Source organism: Callithrix jacchus, chromosome 19 (genome assembly GCF_049354715.1).
Source record: "Callithrix jacchus isolate 240 chromosome 19, calJac240_pri, whole genome shotgun sequence".
In the NCBI taxonomy this organism is placed as follows: domain Eukaryota; kingdom Metazoa; phylum Chordata; class Mammalia; order Primates; family Cebidae; genus Callithrix; species Callithrix jacchus.
The window spans coordinates 44158902-44181703 of NC_133520.1; the positions used below are offsets into that span (position 1 = coordinate 44158902).

The 22802-nt window shown below is 38.3% G+C and overlaps 1 protein-coding gene across 6 annotated transcripts in view; it reads right to left on the reverse strand.

Annotated features, from left to right (window-relative positions):
• Positions 1-22802, reverse strand: part of WDR64 (WD repeat domain 64) — a 155183-nt gene that overhangs the window by 25981 nt on the left and 106400 nt on the right. For all 6 annotated transcript variants that reach the window (XM_078357245.1, XM_078357246.1, XM_078357244.1 and 3 more), the window contains 6 exons: positions 12341-12474; positions 9224-9325; positions 7982-8051; positions 6993-7029; positions 5997-6136; positions 2017-2122 (listed from right to left, as the gene is read on the reverse strand). In XM_078357245.1, the coding sequence (XP_078213371.1) occupies positions 2017-2122; positions 5997-6136; positions 6993-7029; positions 7982-8051; positions 9224-9325; positions 12341-12474 (589 nt within the window). The remainder of the gene's footprint in view (positions 1-2016; positions 2123-5996; positions 6137-6992; positions 7030-7981; positions 8052-9223; positions 9326-12340; positions 12475-22802) is intronic.

A 22802-nucleotide genomic window follows, 5' to 3' on the forward strand; every position in this document is an offset into this window, starting at 1 on the left:
GGAAGGATCACTTGTCCCAGGAGTTGGAGGTTACATTGAGCTATGAGTGCATCACTGCACTCCAGCCCAGGCCGCAGAATCAGACCTTCTCTCTCTCTCTCTCTCTCTCTCTCATTTTTTTTTTTTAAGGCAACAACTAATGATGTAATGATGCCTGAGGCTGTGAGGATGTCTGATTTAATCTAGTGAATAGATAGCAGCCCTCAAAGAAGTTCTCTTCACATTTACTGAGGCATAGAAAAAAGAAGCCCAACAGCAGAATCTAGGAGAGGTCCACTTCAGATATAATGTAGATGAGGCCAGACTGTATCCCAAACCCACTCTATTTTTCTGGATCACAAGCAAAAACCACAAATTTCAGGATGAGGACAGGCTGTATGATAGTAAAGTATTCTAGGCAGAGGCAAAGAGAGGTGCATGCTGGAAATTCTATAGATAGTTTCAAATTTTAGTTCTCTGTATTTATCACCTTGTAGGCAAAGTCAATGCAAGAATAATCAGGGTATTTTTAGAAAGGAACAGAATCTGACTGATCTAGTTTTCTCTACAAGTTTTCTGTAAAAATAATTAGTGTCTATATAAATTGTACAGATTGACAGATAAGTGAAAATCAGAAGTATAAGAATACCAGAATGTAAAAAGATTGGTAGTAACCCCCTCCAAAAAAAAAACCTTTTAGGAAAAACAAGAATAACCTTAAATACATGTAACTTTATTTATAATACTAAATGCAAATATAGACAAGTATTTACAATAAGGTCCAGAGGACTAAATTAACAGTACAAAATGGTTTGTTTTAATTTTTTTAATACAATAAATGTTGAGGCTGGGCACGGTGGCTCAAACCTGTAATCCCAGCACTTTGGGAGGCTGAGGTGGACGATCACTTAAGGTCGGGAGTTCAAGATCAGCCTGGCCAATATGGCCAAAAACGGCCTCTACTAAAAATGCCAAAATTAGCCTGGTGTGGTGGTGCACGCCGGTAATCCCAGCTACCTGGGAGGCTGAGGCAGGAGAATCTCTTGAACCTAGGAGGTGGAGGTTACAGTGAGCTGGGATCGCGCCACTGCACTCTAGCCTGAGTGACAGAGCGAGACTCTGTCTCAAAGAAAAAATAAAACAAATTTTGAAATGAGAAAAATGTTTCTAAAAGAGAATATGAAAACTTAAGTATGAAAATTAAGTAAATTTGAAATGTAAGCATTTAAGCAGTTCTAATCTGGATGCAAATCTCATAATTGCATTAGCAAAATAACAGTAAGCAAAGGGGTAGATATGGAGAAAAGAGAAAGTGAAAGGGGGCTAAGCTTTCTGTTTTAACTGAAAATATAGTGTTTCATTCTAATTCTAACCAATTAATTAATTGTTTAGAAAAACTTAAAGATAAATACTAGTAAAATAAAAAAAACTTTTTACACATGCATGTGCATTCACATACACACATAATCTTTCAAAGTATAGGAGAGACGAAAACAAGAAAATTTAGGATTAATTCAAATGACAGAAGAGAAGCATAAAGGAAGAATGAAAAAAAGAATTGTATTGGATGAAAGAAGTAAGACCAACCATATTAATTATAACAAATATAAAAAATAAAGTCCCCTATTGAGAAAAAACTCATTAATTTATTTTGATTTTCTACGTATTTTCTAATTTATGGCACAACTTCCTTTAATAATTAAGATTAATTCAACACACGCTTTCAATGTTAAAAATTAAAACTTTATATTCTTTCCAAAAAAGTAGGTACATAGATGGGTAGTCACATACCCATTTTAAAGACAGAAGAAGGACAATGCCTTGCTCTAAGTGAAGAGCTAGGAATGAAACAGGTTCTCCTCACACTCATTTATTCTGTTTATTCAGCGGGCTATTCAGAACACTTTCTCAGGCTTGAGCATACCTCTTAGTCTTTCTTTTGTCTCAATATATGCCATGTATTTTTCCTAAAGCCATTTTGATATCATGTAAGTTATTAAGATGCCTGTGTCCGAATATACAAGAGTAATGACTCACCCATATTTCCAGCCAGTAGTATCCTGGCACATGAGTCAGCATACAGCGATGTCAGAGAAATGGCAGAATGTTTTGTGAAAGGTAGCATATCTTTCAGTAGTCTTCCCTAAATAAAATATAATGCAAATAAAACTTTTTTCTATGCTAATACATCTTATAAAATCTTAATATTGAAATTGATTTTCTCCGTAAATAATACATCTCAAGAATCATCTTTATTACTGAACCACGATTCCCCTCTTTGTAATGAAAATAATTCAAAACTATCCATAGGGACTTATTTCCTCAAAATTAAGTATTCTAAAGGTATGGATAACTATTAATAGAAGCATCTGGACTCTGAGTATTATAGACTGTCTCTATATTTGGGGTTGTTTTTGCATATCCCATAACCCTTTGCATGCAGTTCCTCAGACTTTCCTTCCAATTACATATTTTCTTTTTTTTAAATTTAACTCTAACAGGCATTGACATATTTTCTTTAAAAAAAAACATTCTTTTCAGAAGTGAGCTACACTTTTAAGTGTGTCGGTTGTTTTAAACAGGAATATAGGCCTTTTCAGAAACATTTATTTTTTAATATTGGTGCAAGATAAAGAATTGTAAGAGAATTAAATTCAAACAGGTTGTTTTTCAGGGCTCAGTATAAGCCAGCACTGGGAAAGACTTTCACACGTATTACCTTGTTTAGAGAATAAACATCAACATCAAAGCTTGTGCAGAGTTTGCATCTGCTACTCATTTTGTTAGACCGCTTGGACGTAACCTCTTCCCTTCCTATTTCATTTACTCTTTCATTTCCATGTTAGAAAAAAAAGGTATTGTTCTAATACTGAGATCATCTCAAGGAAAGCTATTGTTAGAATACTTTGTATTTTCAAACCAGGGTTGCGTTTTCACACAAATAAGCTAGGATCTACTGGTAGACTTAGAATTATATCTGGCCGAAAGCCATGAGGTTCTGTGTTGTTGGATCCCATTATCTGCCACACAAAACTGTTGTGTTTTCTGAGTTTCTCTGTAGGAAGGAGCCTTAGCACAAGTGAGGCCACCTCCTGTGCTTTTCTGAGGATTTCATTTTCACCATCCTCAGGCTACTCAAGATCCCTCCTTTCATCATCTTCTGTCCTCTTAATTCCATCCTAAATCGTTTTAAACCTTCTGGTAAATGAGTTATATTTATTTTTCTTTGTAAAATGTTGAAGGACACTCAATATGATGCAATAGCTTCTTTCAACTGTTTGGTAAACTAACAATTTATTGTATACTCAACACTAGTGTTCTTATACTCTTTAATACAAAATATCTTTTAATATTTTAAAAATATTCAATAAGACATTTAGTGGCATGTATTCATAACTCAATTTAAAAGAAAGATTTGAATATTTTGAATGCATGAACCCATCAAAACTAATGCCCTTGGTGGGCATGGTGGCTCACACCTGTAATCCCAGCACATTGGGAGCCCAAGGAGGGCAGATCAGAAGGTCAGGAGTTTGAGACAAGTGTGGCCAATATGGTGAAACCTCGTCTCTACTAAAAACACAAAAATTAGCCAGGTGTGATGGCAGGTGCCTATAGTCCCAGCTACTCGGGAGGCTGAGGCAGAAGAATCACTTGAACCCAGGAGGCAGAGGTTTCAGTGAGCTGAGATGGCACCACTGCACTCCAGCCTGGTGACAGAGCAAGACTTTGTGTCAAAAAACACACACACAAACAAAGAACAACAAAAAAACTATCTGTATGCAGATATCTGTCTGTATGCAGGTATATATCCCCATATGGGTATCTATCTGTATGCAGTATCTGTCTGTATGCGGGTATATATTTCAATATGGCTATCTATCTGTATGCAGGTATCTGTCTGTATGCAGGTATATATCCCAATATGGGTATCTATCTGTATGCAGGTATCTGTCTGTATGCAGGTATATATCCCAATATGGGTATCTATCTGTATGCAGGTATTTGTCTGTATGCAGGTATATATCTCAATATGGGTATCTATCTGTATGCAGGTATATATCCCAATACGGGTATCTATCTGTATGCAGGTATCTGTCTGTATATGGGTATATATCCCAATATGGGTATCTGTCTGCATGCAGGTATATGTCTGTATGCAGGTATATATCCCAATATGGGTATCTATCTGTATGCAGGTATTTGTCTGTATGCAGGTATATATCTCAATATGGGTATCTATCTGTAAGCAGGTATATATTCCAATACGGGTATCTATCTGTATGCAGGTATCTGTCTGTATATGGGTATATATCCCAATATGGGTATCTGTCTGCATGCAGGTATCTGTCTGTATGCAGGTATATATCCCAATATGGGTATCTATCTGCATGCTGGTATCTGTCTGTATGCAGGTATATATCCCAATATGGGTATCTATCTGCATGCAGGTATCTGTCTGTATGCAGGTATATATCTCAATATGGGTATCTATCTGCATGCAGGTATCTATCTGTATGCAGGTATATATCCCAATATGGGTATCTATCTGCATGCTGGTATCTGTCTGTATGCAGGTATATATCCCAATATGGGTATCTGTCTGCATGCAGGTATCTGTCTGTATGCAGGTATATATCCCAATATGGGTATCTGTCTGCATGCAGGTATCTGTCTGTATGCAGGTATATATCCCAATATGGGAATCTGTCTGCATGCAGGTATCTATCTGTATGCAGGTATATATCCCAACATGGGTATCTATCTGCATGCTGGTATCTGTCTGTATGCAGGTATATATCCCAACATGGGTATCTATCTGCATGCAGGTATCTGTCTGTATGCAGGTATATATCCCAATATGGGTATCTGTCTGCATGCAGGTATCTGTCTGTATGCAGGTATATATCCCAATATGGGTATCTGTCTGCATGCAGGTATCTGTCTGTATGCAGGTATATATCCCAATATGGGTATCTATCTGCATGCTGGTATCTGTCTGTATGCAGGTATATATCCCAATATGGGTATCTGTCTGTATGCAGGTATATATCCCAATATGGGTATCTATCTGCATGGTGGTATCTGTCTGTATGCAGGTATATATCCCAATATGGGTATCTATCTGCATGCAGGTATCTGTCTCTATGCAGGTATATATCCCAATATGGGTATCTATCTGCATGCAGGTATCTGTCTGTATGCAGGTATATATCCCAATATGGGTATCTATCTGCATGCTGGTATCTGTCTGTATGCAGGTATATATCCCAATATGGGTATCTGTCTGTATGCAGGTATATATCCCAATATGGGTATCTATCTGCATGGTGGTATCTGTCTGTATGCAGGTATATATCCCAATATGGGTATCTATCTGCATGCAGGTATCTGTCTGTATGCAGGTATATATTCCAATATGGGTATCTATCTGCATGCTGGTATCTGTCTGTATGCAGGTATATATCCCAATATGGGTATCTGTCTGTATGCAGGTATATATCCCAATATGGGTATCTATCTGCATGGTGGTATCTGTCTGTATGCAGGTATATATCCCAATATGGGTATCTATCTGCATGCAGGTATCTGTCTGTATGCAGGTATATATTCCAATATGGGTATCTATCTGCATGCAGGTATCTGTCTGTATGCAGGTATATATCCCAATATGGGAATCTATCTGCATGCAGGTATCTGTCTGTATGCAGGTATATATCCCAATATGGGTATCCCTCTGTAATGTGTTTGATCGAAAAGTAGACGAGCTTCCAAAGAGAGAGAGAGATTTGAAACAGCTAAGTTAGCAGTTTTGATGATTTGATCTTCTGAGTTACAAAACTCTTCTCTGGTTTGGGTAGCATTATCGATACACAGGCTGCAAAATCAGCAATTTGGCTAGAAAGCTGAGAAAATATTAGAATTGGATGCCATATGGAAGAACGCTAAGATTCACTTAATGACTCTATTTATCTTTCCCATTGTTTCCTATTCCCAGACTTGTGGGGCTCCATTACTTCCATAGTCCACAAGCGGAGGTGTCCGTCCTCATGAGCAGTGACAAGGATAGGTGGCGGGGCTTCTGGTAAATTGGCACTTCCAGGATGTTTTTTGTCCACTGGCTGTTGCTCTCCTGCCATGACATCTGCTCGTTCACCTATTTGAGAAATTAATGAACTATCATGAGGCCAGACACAGTGGCTCACACCTGTAATCCCAGCAGTTTGGGAGGCTGAGGCGATAGATCACTTGAGGTCAAGAGTTTGAGACCAGCCTGGCCAATATGGTGAAACCCCATCTCTACTAAAAATACAAAAATTAGCCGGGAGTGGTGGTGAACACCTGTAATCCCAGCTACTCAGGAGGCTAAGGCAGGAGAATCGCTTGAACCTGTGAGGTTGCAGTGATTAGAATTCCAAATTTTTATGGAACATAAAACAAAAGGCAGTCAAGAAAATCGCAAAAGCAACACATTATTTTCTTTCTTTTTTTTTTTTAACCCAGAGAACTTTAGTCAGGGCAAAGGACAAAAAAAAAACATTAACAAATGGAATCCTGGATCACTGAAAAAATATAAAAAGCTTATTTTGATCATATTGTAAAAGCTTCCATACTACACATAACAGCTCAAACAAGGTATTTATTCATAAATCTTACACATACAGAATGGTGTATAAATTCAGTATAAGTTTTAGAAAAATGGAATGGAGGCCAAGAAGTTCAGTAATATTTTGAATTCTTAAAACCTATAATTAGTATTTAAAAAGGTATCATCATAATGAAAATTCTGCCTTTTAGACTACTGAATCCTTGAGCACCTCAACGTTTGGTTACAGAAAGAATGTGTGTGTATGTGTGTATTATATATACATATATAATAAATGTATACAGGAGCATATATAATGAATTCAGATATTAAGAAATATATAGTCATTAAGAATATTCTATCATCGAAATGCCCTATTGCAAAGGAGTTACTTTATTATAAAGAAGACAGGTGATTTCATACTAACCTTTAACCTCACTGTCATGTATGCTCTGCTTGCTTCCCTGAATTAGGGGAGGAAAGGAGAAAATAGTTCTATGACATTGTAAGAAAATGAGACATACTGGGAGAATAAATTCTTCAGATAGTTGAATTTCTATTTCTAAGCGTTCATTTTTAAATTATACTTAAATTTGTTTTTTCTTTTTGAAAAAGTGTATTGCAGAGATTTTCATGTCCAGAAATAGACCATTCATAGCACAACATTCTCCTAGTGGTTGAGGTACAGCATAGTTATTATTATTATTATTACTTTTGTTATAAAAGTAACTCAAAATGCCTGACGCGGGCTCAGTTCTTGGTTTACATTAGCTCTAATTGTATTCATAACCATGCAGCTTAGTCTTCATCCTTTCCTTTTTACTGAAACAAACAGAAATTCAGATTAAATGACACCTCTAAAGCTTGGATTCAAGTACAAGTCTGTCTGGCTTTTGCTTCCATGTAAGTTTATTCTTTCCACTGCTGGTGATTTAAAAATAATTTTTGCGGTGATAACTTTTCTTCAAACAAAATTCTAACTAGAAATATAAAGCACAAAAATATATAAAATTGGAACTGAGAACACAGTTTGGAAACCACTGCATTATATTACATGTTGTAACATAGTTATATTACCTGCTGTCTCTTCTCCCTGTGACATATGGATAGTACTTAACTTTTTAGCAAAATAGTCTAAAATTACTTCATTACTTTGTAAGTATAAAAATGACATGTATTATTTACTTTATTTGTGATTGCATATTGATTATTCACAGATGTGAAAGCTTTGAAAAATACATAAAAATTGAAAAACATATAAAATCCAAAAAAAACAAAGAGTTTTTATGTATACACACAGAATTTTCCCACTGCTACCTTTATCAAAGGAGGGGATCAAATGCTCAATATCACTATTTTTTTAACCAACCTTGAGAATGACAGGAAGACAGACAAGTCTCTCTGTGTCTTGCTTACCTTACTACTCTGTGGACCTTTGCTGGACTCACACTGGGATGAAGAACATATGGAATCCTGACTTGGTCTCCTGTAAGGGGAGGAGGGAAGCCCAAGGATAAAAGGTGAAGTATGGTATTCTACAGTACCCAAAGGGTGTGCTTCTCTGCTTTAATTTCAGCTGATTGCTTCTTTCATCATCTGTGGATACTGAGCCACGCACTTAGGAAACAAATCATACCTTATATTTTGTGTAATAAATGTTGACCACTATGATATTGGTGGAGACTACTGGGGCATCTCCACCATCCCCAAAAAGGATGGCCAAGTAAGCATTTTCCATCTCTGCTACTGTGATAAAGGGTGCAAATGAGGTTTGTTGCTCCCTGGTTCAGAAAATAAAAGTCTGGCCTATCTTACTGCTAAGGCTAGATTTAGTCCCAGAGACTCTTACATCAAAATGGCAGGGGGTGAGGTGGCAGTGGGGGACCCTACAAGCCTGTCTAACTTCCGGCTCTACAGTGTCCGGTTCTAACCAGATCCTAGTCTGCGACACTCCACTGAAACGGGCTGAAAAGTGGTTTAAGATGCAGGTGCAGATGTCTACAGAATAAGTCCTCAAAACATTCTCAGAACGATTTTGATGGAATTTCATGCCAAGGGGTAGGGGAGGGGTTACGTTCTGGCTACGGCTAGGTGACCCAAAACTAGCACGGACGCTTTTGATTTCTCTTCAAAGTTATATGTGGCATTGTCTATTACCTGCAAACCAGAGCAAATATAAATAGGAAAAACCCTTTTTCTTAAACCCTCTGCTCTCTCAGAAATGGATGACAATTGCTCAGTTACAGTGAATGGGGACTGAGACCTCCTGCCATATGACCTGTGTACTTGCCTTGCAAGTCCTTCCTTCTGCTTCACACCAGTGTTAGATTTTGGCAGAAAGTATGGCCAAGTGAGCATTTTCTGTCTCTGCTACTGAGATAGAGGGTGCTGTGAGACTGACATGGTAAGGAGACAATACAGCACTTTAAATCCCTGAGGAGAACCTCACTTCCGAGATGACAGTAATGGGAAGAAAGCTGAAGCCATGTGTCAACCCAACTGATGTCTCTTTTTCGTTGTCCCTTTCTTAACATTGAGATGAAGTAAACTCTTTCTATTACTTTTAATGGCGAAAGCCACAGTTAATTTTGCACCAACCTAATCTATCGGCCACCTAAGTCCCAGACAGTATTACTGGTTCAGTAAGTACCGAGTTACCTTGCACACTCAGGGGTACGAAAGAGGAACAGTATGTCATTAATCTGAAAGCGCTTGGGATCCAAGTCAGGGTTTACAGTGAAACAATCTTCAGGTCGGTACCTGGAAATAAGTATACATTTACATGATAAAAATTCACAAATTATGGAACTTACAGTACTAAGGCTATATATTCCCTGCAGAGCTAATCAATTCCTCAAATGCTGATATTATTGAACATGAAAATAAAAAGCAAGGGAGTAGAGTTTGAACATACCTTTTTTAACAAGGTTCTATACAAGAACACGATCGTCAGTGGTTTAAAAGTGGTTAAAAGTCTTTTAGTTCAACTAACTGGTCTAGTCTTCCTACCTTTAGATCAGAGAGTAGGCTTATATAAAATCCAGTGGATAAAACTCTATTTTGTTTTACTTTTAGAGATGGTGGCCCACTGTTTGCCCAGACTGGTCTTGAACTCCCAGGCTCAAGCAATCCTCCTGCCTCAGCCTCCCAAAGTGCCGGGATTACCGATGGGAACCACCATACCTGGCTGGTTTTATACAGTTTAAATAATAGAGTTCTAATCTTTAAATAAGTGGAGTAATTAATTTGAATAAAAGATCATTATTACCCTTAAAAGAGCTTATAATGGAGTGGAGGAGAACAGGTAGTCCAGTGAGGACACTGATCTCGCTGCTCCAGTCTCCTGTTGACCCAGATTCCAAGGTCAACACTGACCTTTCTAGGGCTTTCCTAGAAACAGAGCAATGGTCCCTGAATGCCTGCACTGACACATCATGGTTGGCTCTTAAAGCTGCACTTAAGATTCGTTACAGCAAATAGACCTTATAGCAAAATTCCCCATTTTCTCTTTAGTGGAAACTACTTCTGTGAGTGATGAAGGGGCCTACCTGGAAAGTGAACCCAAGCTCAAGAGAGAAGCCTACGAGCTTGATGACTTGTTGAGCTCCAATTTTTTAGAGATTTCTGCTGTGCAGATGAGCTGAGTCGTGAAGTGAATTATTAACTAGCAAGAATAATATTAAGTCTGGGCTCAAAAAAGCCCGAGGCTTAGAGCAGGAAGAGAAGAGTTACTTCTTCTGACTGGTGAAGGGGTCTTAGCAAAATCTGAGGTAGACAAAGAGATGGGATCCACTGCGAACATCGGACCATTTTCAGTTTCAGAGCCCTTACAGCTGCGCCTAAATTACCTTCCACAGCTCTGTGCTAAATCACGTTTTGCAAAATACTGCACTGATTCTAAATCAATTGTCTCATATAATTATCTGCCTGTAGGAAAGGGACCCTTGTGCGACCCACTATACTTGGTTGTTTTCCCTGATTGGATGTTGGATTCCTGTGCATCCCTTCAAGGCGCTTTAGCAAGGAGGATCTTCCCCTTTAGAGTGGGATTATCATCACGGGTGCTGCCCCCCTCTTCAGGCTGTGGCATCAAGATTGTGGTCTTTTTAGTCTGTCTGCTTTCCCTTCCTAGGAAGGAGTCATACACAAGCTGACACGTGTGAAAGCAGTAGCAAGAAGGTGAGAAAGTGTGCAGTGCAGACAGCTGTAGACACCACATGGCAAGTACACAATCTGTGAGAAAAGCCTGCGGGTATGGGCTGAAGTGAAGGAATAGAAGGAGGGCAGGAAATCCAGGGGCAGGATCCGGGAGCATATGGAGTGAGGTGCAGAAAGAGGGGTCTGCAGAAACAGCTATTTCAATTAAAGGTTCAAAGAGAAGAAGTCCATAGTCCAAACAAGAAACGATTATTTCCTCTCAAAAACTGGCTAAAAGGAATGACTCAGACTTGGATGGGAAGGGAGCAGGCAGACCAGCCATATGTTAAGTACTGTAAATAGAGAGGGAGACATTCCTCTTCTTTTCTCTTGTCCTGTACAATTCTCCTTTCCCTCCTCTTTTATACCTCTTCTCTCCCCTCGAATGCTTAAACTTGATTTTCTTTTCATTCATTGTTAAGGTTCTTGGCCATCTTGTATCTGCAAGTAAAATTTTACAAATCCCCTTGCCATAGGGTGGCCACACATGGCCCTTGCATATATTCCAATTACACAGCTGGGGAGAACTTATTATTTACAATCCATCCAAACACATCATTCAATGTTACTTTAGTTTCTTTGCAACAAATGGAAAAAACATTTAGACGTGGATGGTAGGGGGAGGGTAAGATTTTGGCCATAGTCCAGAGTAAATCTAATTGGTTGAGAGGAATCACTGCATCTGCCACATCAGCCGCTGGTATCCCCAATCTCTAATAAATCAGATGTGTTGATGTGGTGAATGAGAAGGAAAGGCCATCCAGGACCCTTCTCACCATTTGCCTTGGTGACTGAGTAGATGCTGGTGGCTCTGGGAATACAGGAATGGGAGAAGTTTGGGAGCAGGGAGTAGGTTGAGAAGATGTTTTAGGCACGTGGGGCTTTGAGTGTCTTGGTAGCAATCCAGGTGAAAATTGCCAGTAGGCAATTGGTTATGTGTGTTTGAAGCTATGGAGAGATTAGTGATACATATTTTAAATAGTTGTTGAGGTCATCAATTTGGGCAAGATCACACAGGAAAAGCATATACTAGGTGAGAATAGTAAAGATCAAGGCTCTTGGGAATACAGATGCTTACAGTTCACCTTACACCAATTTAGACACTTAGAACATAGTCTGTTCATGGCTATAACCTCCAGGAAAGCCTGCCTTGAGTGTTATCACCATTTTTATGTATTGCTTTTTTTCTTCCCTGAGGTTTTTTGGTTTTTTTTTGGTACTGAGTTTCACTCACTCTGTCATCCAGGCTATAGTGCAGTGGCGTGATCTCAGCTCACTGCAACCTCCACTTCTCAGGTTCATGCAATTCTCCTGCCTCACCCTCCCCATTAGCTGGGATTAGAGGCATGTGCCACCATGCCTGACTGATTTTTGTGTTTTTTGTAGAGACAGGGTTTCACCACGTTGGCCAGGATGGTCTCAAACTCCTGGCCTTACGTGATTCTCCCGCCTTAGCCTCCCAAAGTGCTGGGTTCACAGACCTGAGCCCCTGCACCCAGCCCTCCCTCTAGTATTGCATGTTACTTGGCTCTTCTGCATTACAGCTTTTACATTATTTAAAGAAAATACACAACTTACAATTTTTTGACAGTAGACGTTACGAAATTCCACAAGATGATCATACCACTTAAGGTTCCCACTGCTATCAAATTATATCCTTCTACTTGTAGCAAATCAATGCAGTTCACTCGTAATAAATTAATGGCAGGTTTCTGAAGAACGAAGGAAACAGAACATCATGAATACAGTATTCATGATTCACGGGACAAATGTCATGTGTACACTTTGTAATTGTCATTAACTTAAAAAATGCCTTATTATATGTATTTTTTATCGCAGAGCATGAAATTTAATAAAATCTAATTTTTCTTGCACTAAAATTTTTTAACTAGCAGAATGTATTAAAACAACACAAATATACTCTTCCTTTTTACTGGCTTCTTTTTCTCAGCCTTATTTATTCTTCCCTACCACCTATTAGATCAATTTCCCGTTTTTCTCTTTCCCTCAAACTTTCTGAAAGAATATTCGTCATTTCCCACTTACCGACTTTTCTTTCACTTAGCAACTTTCATTGGCTGCTGCTCCATAACACTCTGTGATAGCTTTTCCTATTTATCATTAAGATATTTTTCAACTGTCTTGCCTCAAATATTTGCTGGACATCTACTATGTTAGATTCTTGGAACACAAAGTCAAGTAGGACATCTGTGATATGGAGAAACTCCTAATACTTTATTATTTTTTTATTTTTATTTTTTTTTAATTGCATTTTAGGTTTTGGGGTACATGTGCAGAATGTGCAAGATAGTTGCATAGGTACACACGTGGCAGTGTGATTTGCTGCCTTCTGCCCCTTCACTCACGTTTGGCATTTCTCCCCAGGCTATCCCTCCCCATCTCCCCACCTCCGCTGTCCCTTCCCTATTCCCTCCAATAGACCCCAGTGTGTAGTACCGCCTTCCCCGTGTCCATGTGTTCTCATTTTTCCTCACCCGCCTATGAGTGAGAATATGTGGTATTTCATTTTCTGTTCATGTGTCAGTTTGCTGAGAATGATGTTCTCCAGATTCATCCATGTCCCTACAAAGGAAACAAACTCATCATTTTTGATTGCTGCATAATATTCCATGGTGTATATGTGCCACATTTTCCCAGTCCAGTCTATCATTGATGGGCATTTGGGTTGGTTCCAGGTCTTTGCTATTGTAAACAGTGCTGCAATGAACATTCGTGTGCATGTGTCCTTATAGTAGAACGATTTATAGTCCTTTGGATATATACCCAGTCATGGGATTGCTGGGTCAAATGGAATTTCTATTTCTAAGGCCTTGAGGAATCGCCACACTGTCTTCCACAATGGTTGAACTAATTTACACTCCAACCAGCAGTGTAAAAGTGTTCCTATTTCTCCACGTCCTCTCCAGCATCTGTTGTCTCCAGATTTTTTAATGATCACCACTCTAACTGGCATGAGATGGTATCTTAGTGTGGTTTTGATTTGCATCTCTCTAATGACCAGTGACGATGAGCATTTTTTCATATGTTTGTTGGCCTCATATATGTCTTCTTTTGTAAAGTGTCTGTTCGTATCCTTTGCCCATTTTTGAATGGGCTTGCTTTTTTTTTTCCTGTAAATCTGTTTGAGTTCTTTGTAAATTCTGGATATCAACCCTTTGTCAGGTGGGTAAACTGCAAACCTAAGATCAAGTGTTGATTAGGGTGCAGTGTGAAAGTGCTGTATCCAAGGGAGGCACACAGAAGACTTGACCAGCATGGAAGAGTGACATTTAAATAAGAAAAGAGGTTTATTACCACTGTTAATTACCACTCTCAATTGCTCCCCATTTTTGAAATTTTTTCCTCTCCTGACGTCCTTGACATCCGGCTTTGCTGTGTCTCTGTAACTTTTCTTTTTGTTTCCTACTTGGTACCCTCTTGCTCTGCCAGACTTTTAAATATTAATATTCGTGGGGTTTATCTCAACTTTATTTGCTTTTTTTCTTTTTTTCAACTCTTTCTGAGGACTCTCAGATTATGTTTCAAATACCATCTCAATGGTAATGACCTAATCATCTAGTCCAGTCTCCTCCCACAACCTTCAGGCTTATATATTTAATTACTTAGACATTTTACAGGTATCTCAACGTTACGCTTTCCTTAAGCATTTTTCTTCACTCAATACTTTTTCTTCTGAGACTGATTTCACTCTGTTGCCCAGACTAGATAGAGTACAGTAGAATGATCACAGCTCACTGCAGCGTCAACCTCCTGGGCTCGGGTGATCCTCCCACCTTGGGCTCTGGAGTAGCTGGGACCACAGGTGGGTGCCACCATGCCTGACTAATGTTTGCTTTTTGTATTGACAAGTTCTCACTGTGTTGCCAGGGTGGTCTCGAACTCCTGAGCTCAAGTCATCCTCCTGCCTCAGCCTCCCAAAGTGCTGGGATTATAGGCATCGGCATGGTGCCCAGTCCCTCTTCTTTACTTCATTAGTTAGCACTGTTTTCCAATTCATCATTCAAGTTCGAAATCCTGGAGTTGTCCTTCTTTCCCTCCTTTCTCTCAGTATCCTCCTCTCCCAACTGCATGGTTATCAATAGCAAGTTGTCCTACTTTTACTGCCTAGATATTCTCTGAAACCAAAACCTTTTCTTCTGCACCATCTCCACTGTCATGACCTTACATCTTTTATTATTTCTTAATTTTAAATCTGTTTAGAGACAGAATCTTGACCTGTCACTCAAGCTGGTCTGCAGTGGTACAATCATAACTCATTACAATCTCGAACTCCTGGGCTCAAGCAGTCCTCCCACCTTAGCCCCCCCAGTAGCTGTGACTAAAGGTGCACTCCACCTCACCCAACTAGTTTTCTTTAATTTTAGAAAAATTTTTGTAGAGACAGGGTCTGTGTTGCCCAGGCTGGTCTCGAAATTTGGCCCCAAGTGATTTTCTCACCTTGGCCTCCCAAAGTGCTGAGATTACAGGTGTGAGCCACTAAATCTGGCTATCCTTAAATCTTTTAACTAAAACAGTAAGTAGCTTGTTGCCTGAATCTTCTGTCTCTAGTCTTGTCCCTTTCAAATATGTCATCCAAGCAGCATCCAAGGTGAGCTTCCCACAACACACAGCTGACAGTGTCATTTCTCATTTAAAACCCCTTCAGCGGCCTTCCATTTGTTACAGGAACTCAAGCTCCGTATTCTTCTAAGCATGGTCTGGCTCCTACCTATTTATACGTCTTCATTTTTTACTACTCCTGGTATTACTGCAGCCACACTGAGATACTTGCAGTTATCCTTCACAAACTATGCAATGTTTTACCTCCACGATTGTGTTCACATTACCTGCTCCAATTGAGATTTACTGTCTTTTCATTACCCTCTGGAAACTGCCGATCTGAGCCAAGCTAACTCCTTTAGCTATAATTCAGCAATTATCGTCTTCACAAACCTCCCCCTCTCCCTAGCCCTCCAGGATCTCTGCTGTACTTCTATAGTGCAGGTACTATACCTCATTAATCCTGGCATTCCCAGTACTAAGAACAGTGCATGATCCATGGCAGGTATTCAATAAAAAGTGCTTCCCAAATAAAACAGTTTTAGGGAGAGGATTTCCATGCACAATTCAATTTTTTTCCTAAGTGACTTTTGCAAACATTTTTTGAGTCTCACTCTGTTGCCCAGGCTGGAGTGCAGTGGTGCCATCTGGGCTCACTGCAACCTCTGCCTTCTGGGTTCAAGTGATTCTCGTGCCTCAGCCTCCTCAGTAGCTAGGATTACAGGCGTGCGCCACCACACCCAGCTAACTTTTGTATTTTTAGTAGAGATGGGGTTTACCATGCTGACCAGGCTGGTCTCAAACTCTTGACCTCAAGTGATCCTCCCACCTCTGCCTTCTAAAGTGCTGGGATTACAGACATGAGTCTCCACACCCGGCTGACTTTTTGTGAACTTTCAATCTATAATTTTAAAGTTTGTTGCAAAAAGGAAGTGCTATAATGATAATTATGTTAACTACAAAACATAAGTGTTCAAAATCGGAGATAATTTATATTTACATTAAAAGCCTAAAAGGCACTTTATTGTGCTTCAATAGTTTATTTTACAATTTGTTGCAATAGTTTTTCTCCTTTTTTTAGGCAATCACTTTTTATTACCCATGCAAATATTTGCTAACTGCTTGGTTCTGACTCACTATGCAGTTATCTTTCCGTTTTTATTAGCTATAAATAAGATGTCATATACCAAACACATATAATTGAATCTAGTGTTTCCAATGGCGTACAGAATTGGAAAGGGAAGGAGGCTAGAATTATTCTATGAGGAGATGCATTCTGTTCTGTTTTTTGTGCACATTACCTGATAACATTATTATGACATAGTCACTGTACATATTGATTTCAAAGGGCTTTTAGCTAAGAATAAAATCTACTTGTCATTTAAACTAGCAGTGAATGAGATCCAAACTGCAGTTTCAAGCTGACATTTGTTTCCATATAAGGAAAACTAATACAGTATCTCTCCATTCTATGATCAAATAATAGTTTCCAAATTCCATAAAACAGCTATCTTATTCTTTTATATTATTTTTTGCAAGGAGGTTTTATGGTTAATAATAATTAAAAAGGAAATAAATTATATTATGGTTGTTTTGCTAATGTCAGAGAGAAAAATAACACTTTCTTCAATTTCTATGCTATAACTTGCAATTTTCTCACATTCTTTAGTGTCTGACTACTTATCTCTTTATTATTGTTATTTTTTTTTTATTTTTTATTTTTTTAGAGACAGGGTCTTGCTATGTTGCCCAGGCTGGAGTGCAGTGGCTATTCACAGGCATGATCCCACTGCTGATCAGCACGGGAGTTTTGACCTGCTCCGTTTCCCACCTGGGCTGGCTCACGCCTCTTTAGGCAATCTGGTGGTCCTCTGCTCCCGGGAGGTCACCATATTGATGCCGAACTTAGTACGGACACCCTATCGGCATAGTGCACTACAGCCTAGAACTCCTGGGCTCAAGTGGTTCTCCCACCTCAGCCTCCCGAATAGCTGGGACTATACAGGCAGGCGCCACCACACCCGGCCACTTATCTCTTTAGAAGCTGAAAAGTACAAGTGGTTTGAGCTAATATTAGAGTAAATCAATAAAGTTAATGAAGATTCTCATTTTAAAAAATTGGCTTAAATTTTTATAGGAACAAAAAGGCACAGCTTTCTTATTTTCTGTTCTTCAGCCTCACACATACACCCCAAAGACTTCATCCCTCAGACATGCACAGATGCGCCTGCCTTGTTGAGGAGGTGTAAGCATATCACAAAAATAGCTTTCTGAAGAGATTTTAAATTAAGTTGTTAAATCCAACATATACAGCTACTTTACTCTGGAAAAAAAAGATTTCTTTCAAAATATTACTGTTCACTGACAATGCACCCAGGAGCTCTGATGGAGATGTACAAGATGAACATTGTTTTCCTGCCGGCGAGTACAACAGTCCTTCTGCAGCCCATGGATCAAGGGGAAATTTTGACTTTGAAGTCTAATATTTTAAAAATATGTTTTCTAAGGATATAGCTGCCATAGGTAAGTGATTCCTATGATCAATCTGGTGGGTCAAAGTAAATTGAAAACTTTCTGGAAAGAACTCACCATTCTAGATGCCATTAAGAACACTTGAGATTCATGGGAGGAGGTCAAAAGAGCAATGTGAACAGGAATTTGGAAGAAGAGGATTCTAACCCTCAAAGATACTTGGAAGGGTTCAAGACTTCAGTGGAGGAAGTAACTGCAGATGTGGTAGAAATAGCAAGAGAACTAGAATTAGAAGCAAAGCCTAGCTTGCTGCAATGTCATGGTCAAACTTGAATGGATGAGGAGTTGCTTCTTATGGGTGAGCAAAGAACGTGGTTTCTTGAGATCGAATATGCTCCTGGTGAAGATGCTGTGAACACTGCTGAAATGACAACAAAGGTTATCTAAAACGTCACCTAAACTTAGATGACTGGGGAGAGGCAGGGTTTAAGAGAATTGATACGAACTTAGAAAGACATTTTACTGTGGGTAAAATGCTATCAAACAGCATCACATGCTACAGAGAAATCTTTCATGAAAGGAAAAGGCAATCCATGTGGCACACTTCATGGCTGTCTTATTTTTAGAAATTGCCACAGCCACCCCAGCCTTCAGCAGCCACTGCCCTGATCAGTCAGTGGCTATTGACTTCAAGTCAAGACCCTCCACCAGTAAAAAATTAGGACTTCCTGAAGGCTTAGATGATCATTGGCAATTTTTAGCAATAAAGTATTTTAAAGTATACACATTTTTTAGGCATAACACTATTGCATACAAACCACAGTATAGTGTAAATATAACTTTTTTTTTGAGACAGAGTCTCACTGTCACCCAGGCTGGAGTACAGTGACAACCTCCGCCTCCCAGATTCAAGTGATTCTCCTGCCTCAGTCTTCCAAGTAGCTGGAATTACAGGCACGTGCCACCATGCCCAGCTAATTTTTGTATTTTTAGTAGAGATGGGTTTCACCATGTTGGCTAGGCTCATCTCAAACTCCTGACCTCAAGAGATCCACCTGCCTCAGCCTCCCAAAGTGCTAGGATTACAGGCATGAGCCACCGCACCCAGCCTAAATGTAACTTTTATATATGCACTGAGAAACCAAAAATTTCTTGCTTTGTGACATTTGCTTTATTGTCATGGTCTGGAACTGAACCCTCAATATCTCCCAGGTGTGCCTGCTGTTATGAACATTTCTTGCTCAGAAACACTTCAAGAATTTTAAAAAAGAAAGAAAAAGAAGCTACGGTGGAATACTACTCAAGCATAAAAGTGAGCGAGCTGCTGATTTATGCAGCAGCACAGGCAAATCTCAAAAGCATTATGCTAAATGAACAAAACCTTAAATATCTACTATATTATTCTACTTATGTTCCATTCTAGGGTAGGAAAAAACAAATGTTTGGGGAAAAACGTTAGAACAGTGTTTGCCTTTGGGTAAAAAGCAGATATTGAATAGGCAGGGACATAAAGAAACTGTCTGGGTGATGGTGAAGTTCTTTATTTGATAGGGTTTCTGGTTGTTTATGCTCCTCTTCAAACTCATTGAATAGCAGCTTCAATTTTGTGCATTTTATTTGATGTACACATTTTACTAAAAACAGAACCATAAACAATGAACTCTAGTTAATGATGCATACACGGAAGTGTTTAGAGGTGATATGTATCAATGCCTTCAGCATACTTTGAAATGTATTTTTAAAATAAGATGGATGTAAGGGTGAGTAGAAGATGAATAAATATATGATAAAGCAAGGACTGCAAACTGTTAACAGTAAAATTTAAATGGATGAATATATGGGTGTTCACTCTAATTTTTTCAACTTTTCTAATGTCTAGAAATTTTCATATTAAATGTTGAGAAAGAAAAAGTTGTGAACCTTGCACTCTTCAGAAAAAAAGAGTTCTGCATACAATTTCAGAGGCTTTTTAGGGCCCCAAAGTCTACCCATGATCAGAGAGTCAATGAGTTGCAGACTAAAAACTCTGGGTCTATAACTTTTGAAGCTCTATCACTAAGAACTTGTCAGGAGACAAGTATTTTAATATTCATTTACTATGAGAAATTAAAGCTGCCTATTTTAAGACTACTTACAATTTTGGAATTCAGAGACTATCCTGCAAAAAATAATCTGATGACATACTTTCCTTATTTAGATGTTAAAATAACAGTAACAATCAGCTACAACAAAGCAGGTGCTTTTACAGTTGACCGAGTGATGTTGCTAGAGCAAGATGAGAAGCTTGAAAAAAATAAGCCTATAAAAAGGGAAAGCTGAAATTTTATTAACTGACAATAAAAAATTTAGTTAAAATCATATGATGTAAAAATGATAAAATTAGTAATTTGCTAGAAAAAGTGACCAACCATTTTGTGATGTTTTGATACGATGTCAAACTTACCCTTCTTAAAATCTCAGAGAATTTTAAAAACCTACCTATTCTTAGAGAGACGAATTATTTTTAGATAGATAGATGTGCTATTTTTAGATAGGTGAATGGATTACCTGGAAGAAGACTGAAGAAGACTTATGATTATTTCCAAGAAGTAGTTCCTGATAACCAGAAACCTCAGCTATATCCACCTTCCCAGAACTTAGCATTGCCATGGAAAAGAAGGATATACACAGAATGAAAACACTAAGAAACTGGAAAAAATATTTGGAACTTATATCACCAGGGACTAATATCCACAATATATCTTCCTAATTATTTGTATATAAATATATATATATATATTTCCAAAGTATCTAATATACAAAAAGCACTTAAAATATTAGAAGGAAAAGAAGAACAATTATAGAAAAATTGACAAACTATATGAACAAATAGTCCATATGTGTATTAGCAAGATGTTCCACTCACTCATTATAAGACAAGTGCAAATTAAAGTATACCAAATTATATTTTAACAAGAAAGGTAAGTTTGTGGCTGTATTAAAAGGTCACAGAATGATTGTTCTTTTTTTCTCTGGCCAATTATTATTTCACTATTTTTATATCATGTAATTTTAACTAAATTTTTCAATGACAGTTAATGAAATTCCAGCCTTCTCTTTTCATAGGTTTTTATCTTTTTAAAAAACTCATTTTGCTCTCACGGAATCACTTGTTCAAGTATAAAGCCACTTGTTTTGATTTCTCACTTAGATTTGCAAAAGCCCAAAAGTTTGACTGTAATATACAGTGTTGGCCAGGCTGTGGGGAACCGGCAGTCTCACGTGCCTATTTAGTGGTAAGGCAGAGTTGTGTAACTTCTGTGCAGGGGACTTTGGTAATGTCTAGGAAGACTATATTAGCATTTACTTCTTGACCCAGCAATCCAATCCTTCTGGGAATTTATTCCAAATCTATCCCACTGTGTATAGTTGGTTTTCCAGTTGTGTTGGTTTCCAACTATGTATATATATATATGTCATATATATATATATACACATACATACATACATATATATATACATACATATATATAGCTAATACATACATATCTGTTTGTATATATATATGTATTAGCAAGATCCATACATGTATAAGCAAGATGTTCCACTCACTTGTTATAAGATAAACGCAAATTAAAGTATATATATAGTTAAAGTAGATATACTTTTTAATTTGTATTTATCTTACAATGAATTTAACTATATACATACACTTTAATTTGCATGTACCTTATACTGAGTGGAGCAAATTAAAGTATATATGTTGAATTGAAGTATAAATATATATACTTTAATTTGTATTTGTCTTATAATGAGTGAGTGGAGCATCTTGCTAATACCTGTATGGACTATTTGTTCATATCTTTTGTCTATTTTTCTATCTAGGTTGTTCTTCTTTTCCTTCTAATGTTTTAAAAGCTTTTTGCACATTAGATACATTAAAAATATGTATATATAAATAATTAGGAAAATATATTATGGATATTAGCCCTTTGTGATATAAGTTCCACATGTTTTCCAGTTTCTTGTTAGTGTTTTCATTTTGTGTATGACCTTTTTTGCCATTGCAATGCTAAGTTCTGGAAAGCTGGGTGTAGATGAGGTTTCTGGTTATCAGGAACTACTTCTTGGAAATGATCATAAGACACACACACACATACACACACACACACACACACACACGGCTATTTGTTGCAGTAGTACTTTTAATTGGAAAAGATTAAAAACAAACCGAATGCCCGCCTACAGGGTACTAGTTGAATAAACAATGGTATGTTCATTCACATGAAGTACTATAGCATTTTCAGAAAGAAAAATGAAATACGTGTACACCCACATTCATGGCAGCATTGTTATTAATAGCAAAAAAGGGAAAGCAACCCAACTATCCATTGACGGATGAATGAGTGAGCAACATGTGTTCTATGCATACAATGGAATAATGCCCAGCCTTTAAAAGGAAGGATGCTGTGACATACGCTACACATAGATGAACCTTGAGGACATCACACTTGAGTGAAACAAACCAGTCGCAGAGGACAAATACCATATGTTTCTGCTTATGTAAGATACCCAGTGTAAGTTAATTCATAGAGATGGAAAGTAGAATCGTGGTTGTCAGGAGCTGGAGGGAAGAGGAAATAGGGAGTTATTATTTAATAAATAGAGTTTTAGGCCTGGCGTGGTGGTTCATGCCTGTAATCTCAGCACTTTAGGAGGCCAAGGCTAGCGGATCACGAGGTCAAGAGATCGAGACTATCCTGGCCAACATAGTGCAATCCTGTCTCTAGTAAAAATACAAAAATTAGCTGGGCATGGTGGCGAGTGCCTGTAGTCCCAGCTACTCTGGAGGCTGAGGGAGGAGAATCGCTTGAACCTGGGAGGCGGAGGTTGCAGTGAGCCAGGATCGAGCCACTGCTCTTCAGCCCAGGCAACGAGAGTGAGACTCCGTCTCAAAAAATAAATAAATAGAGTTTCAGTTTTGCAAGATGAAAGAGTCTGGAGATGAAAGGTGATGAAGGTTGCACAA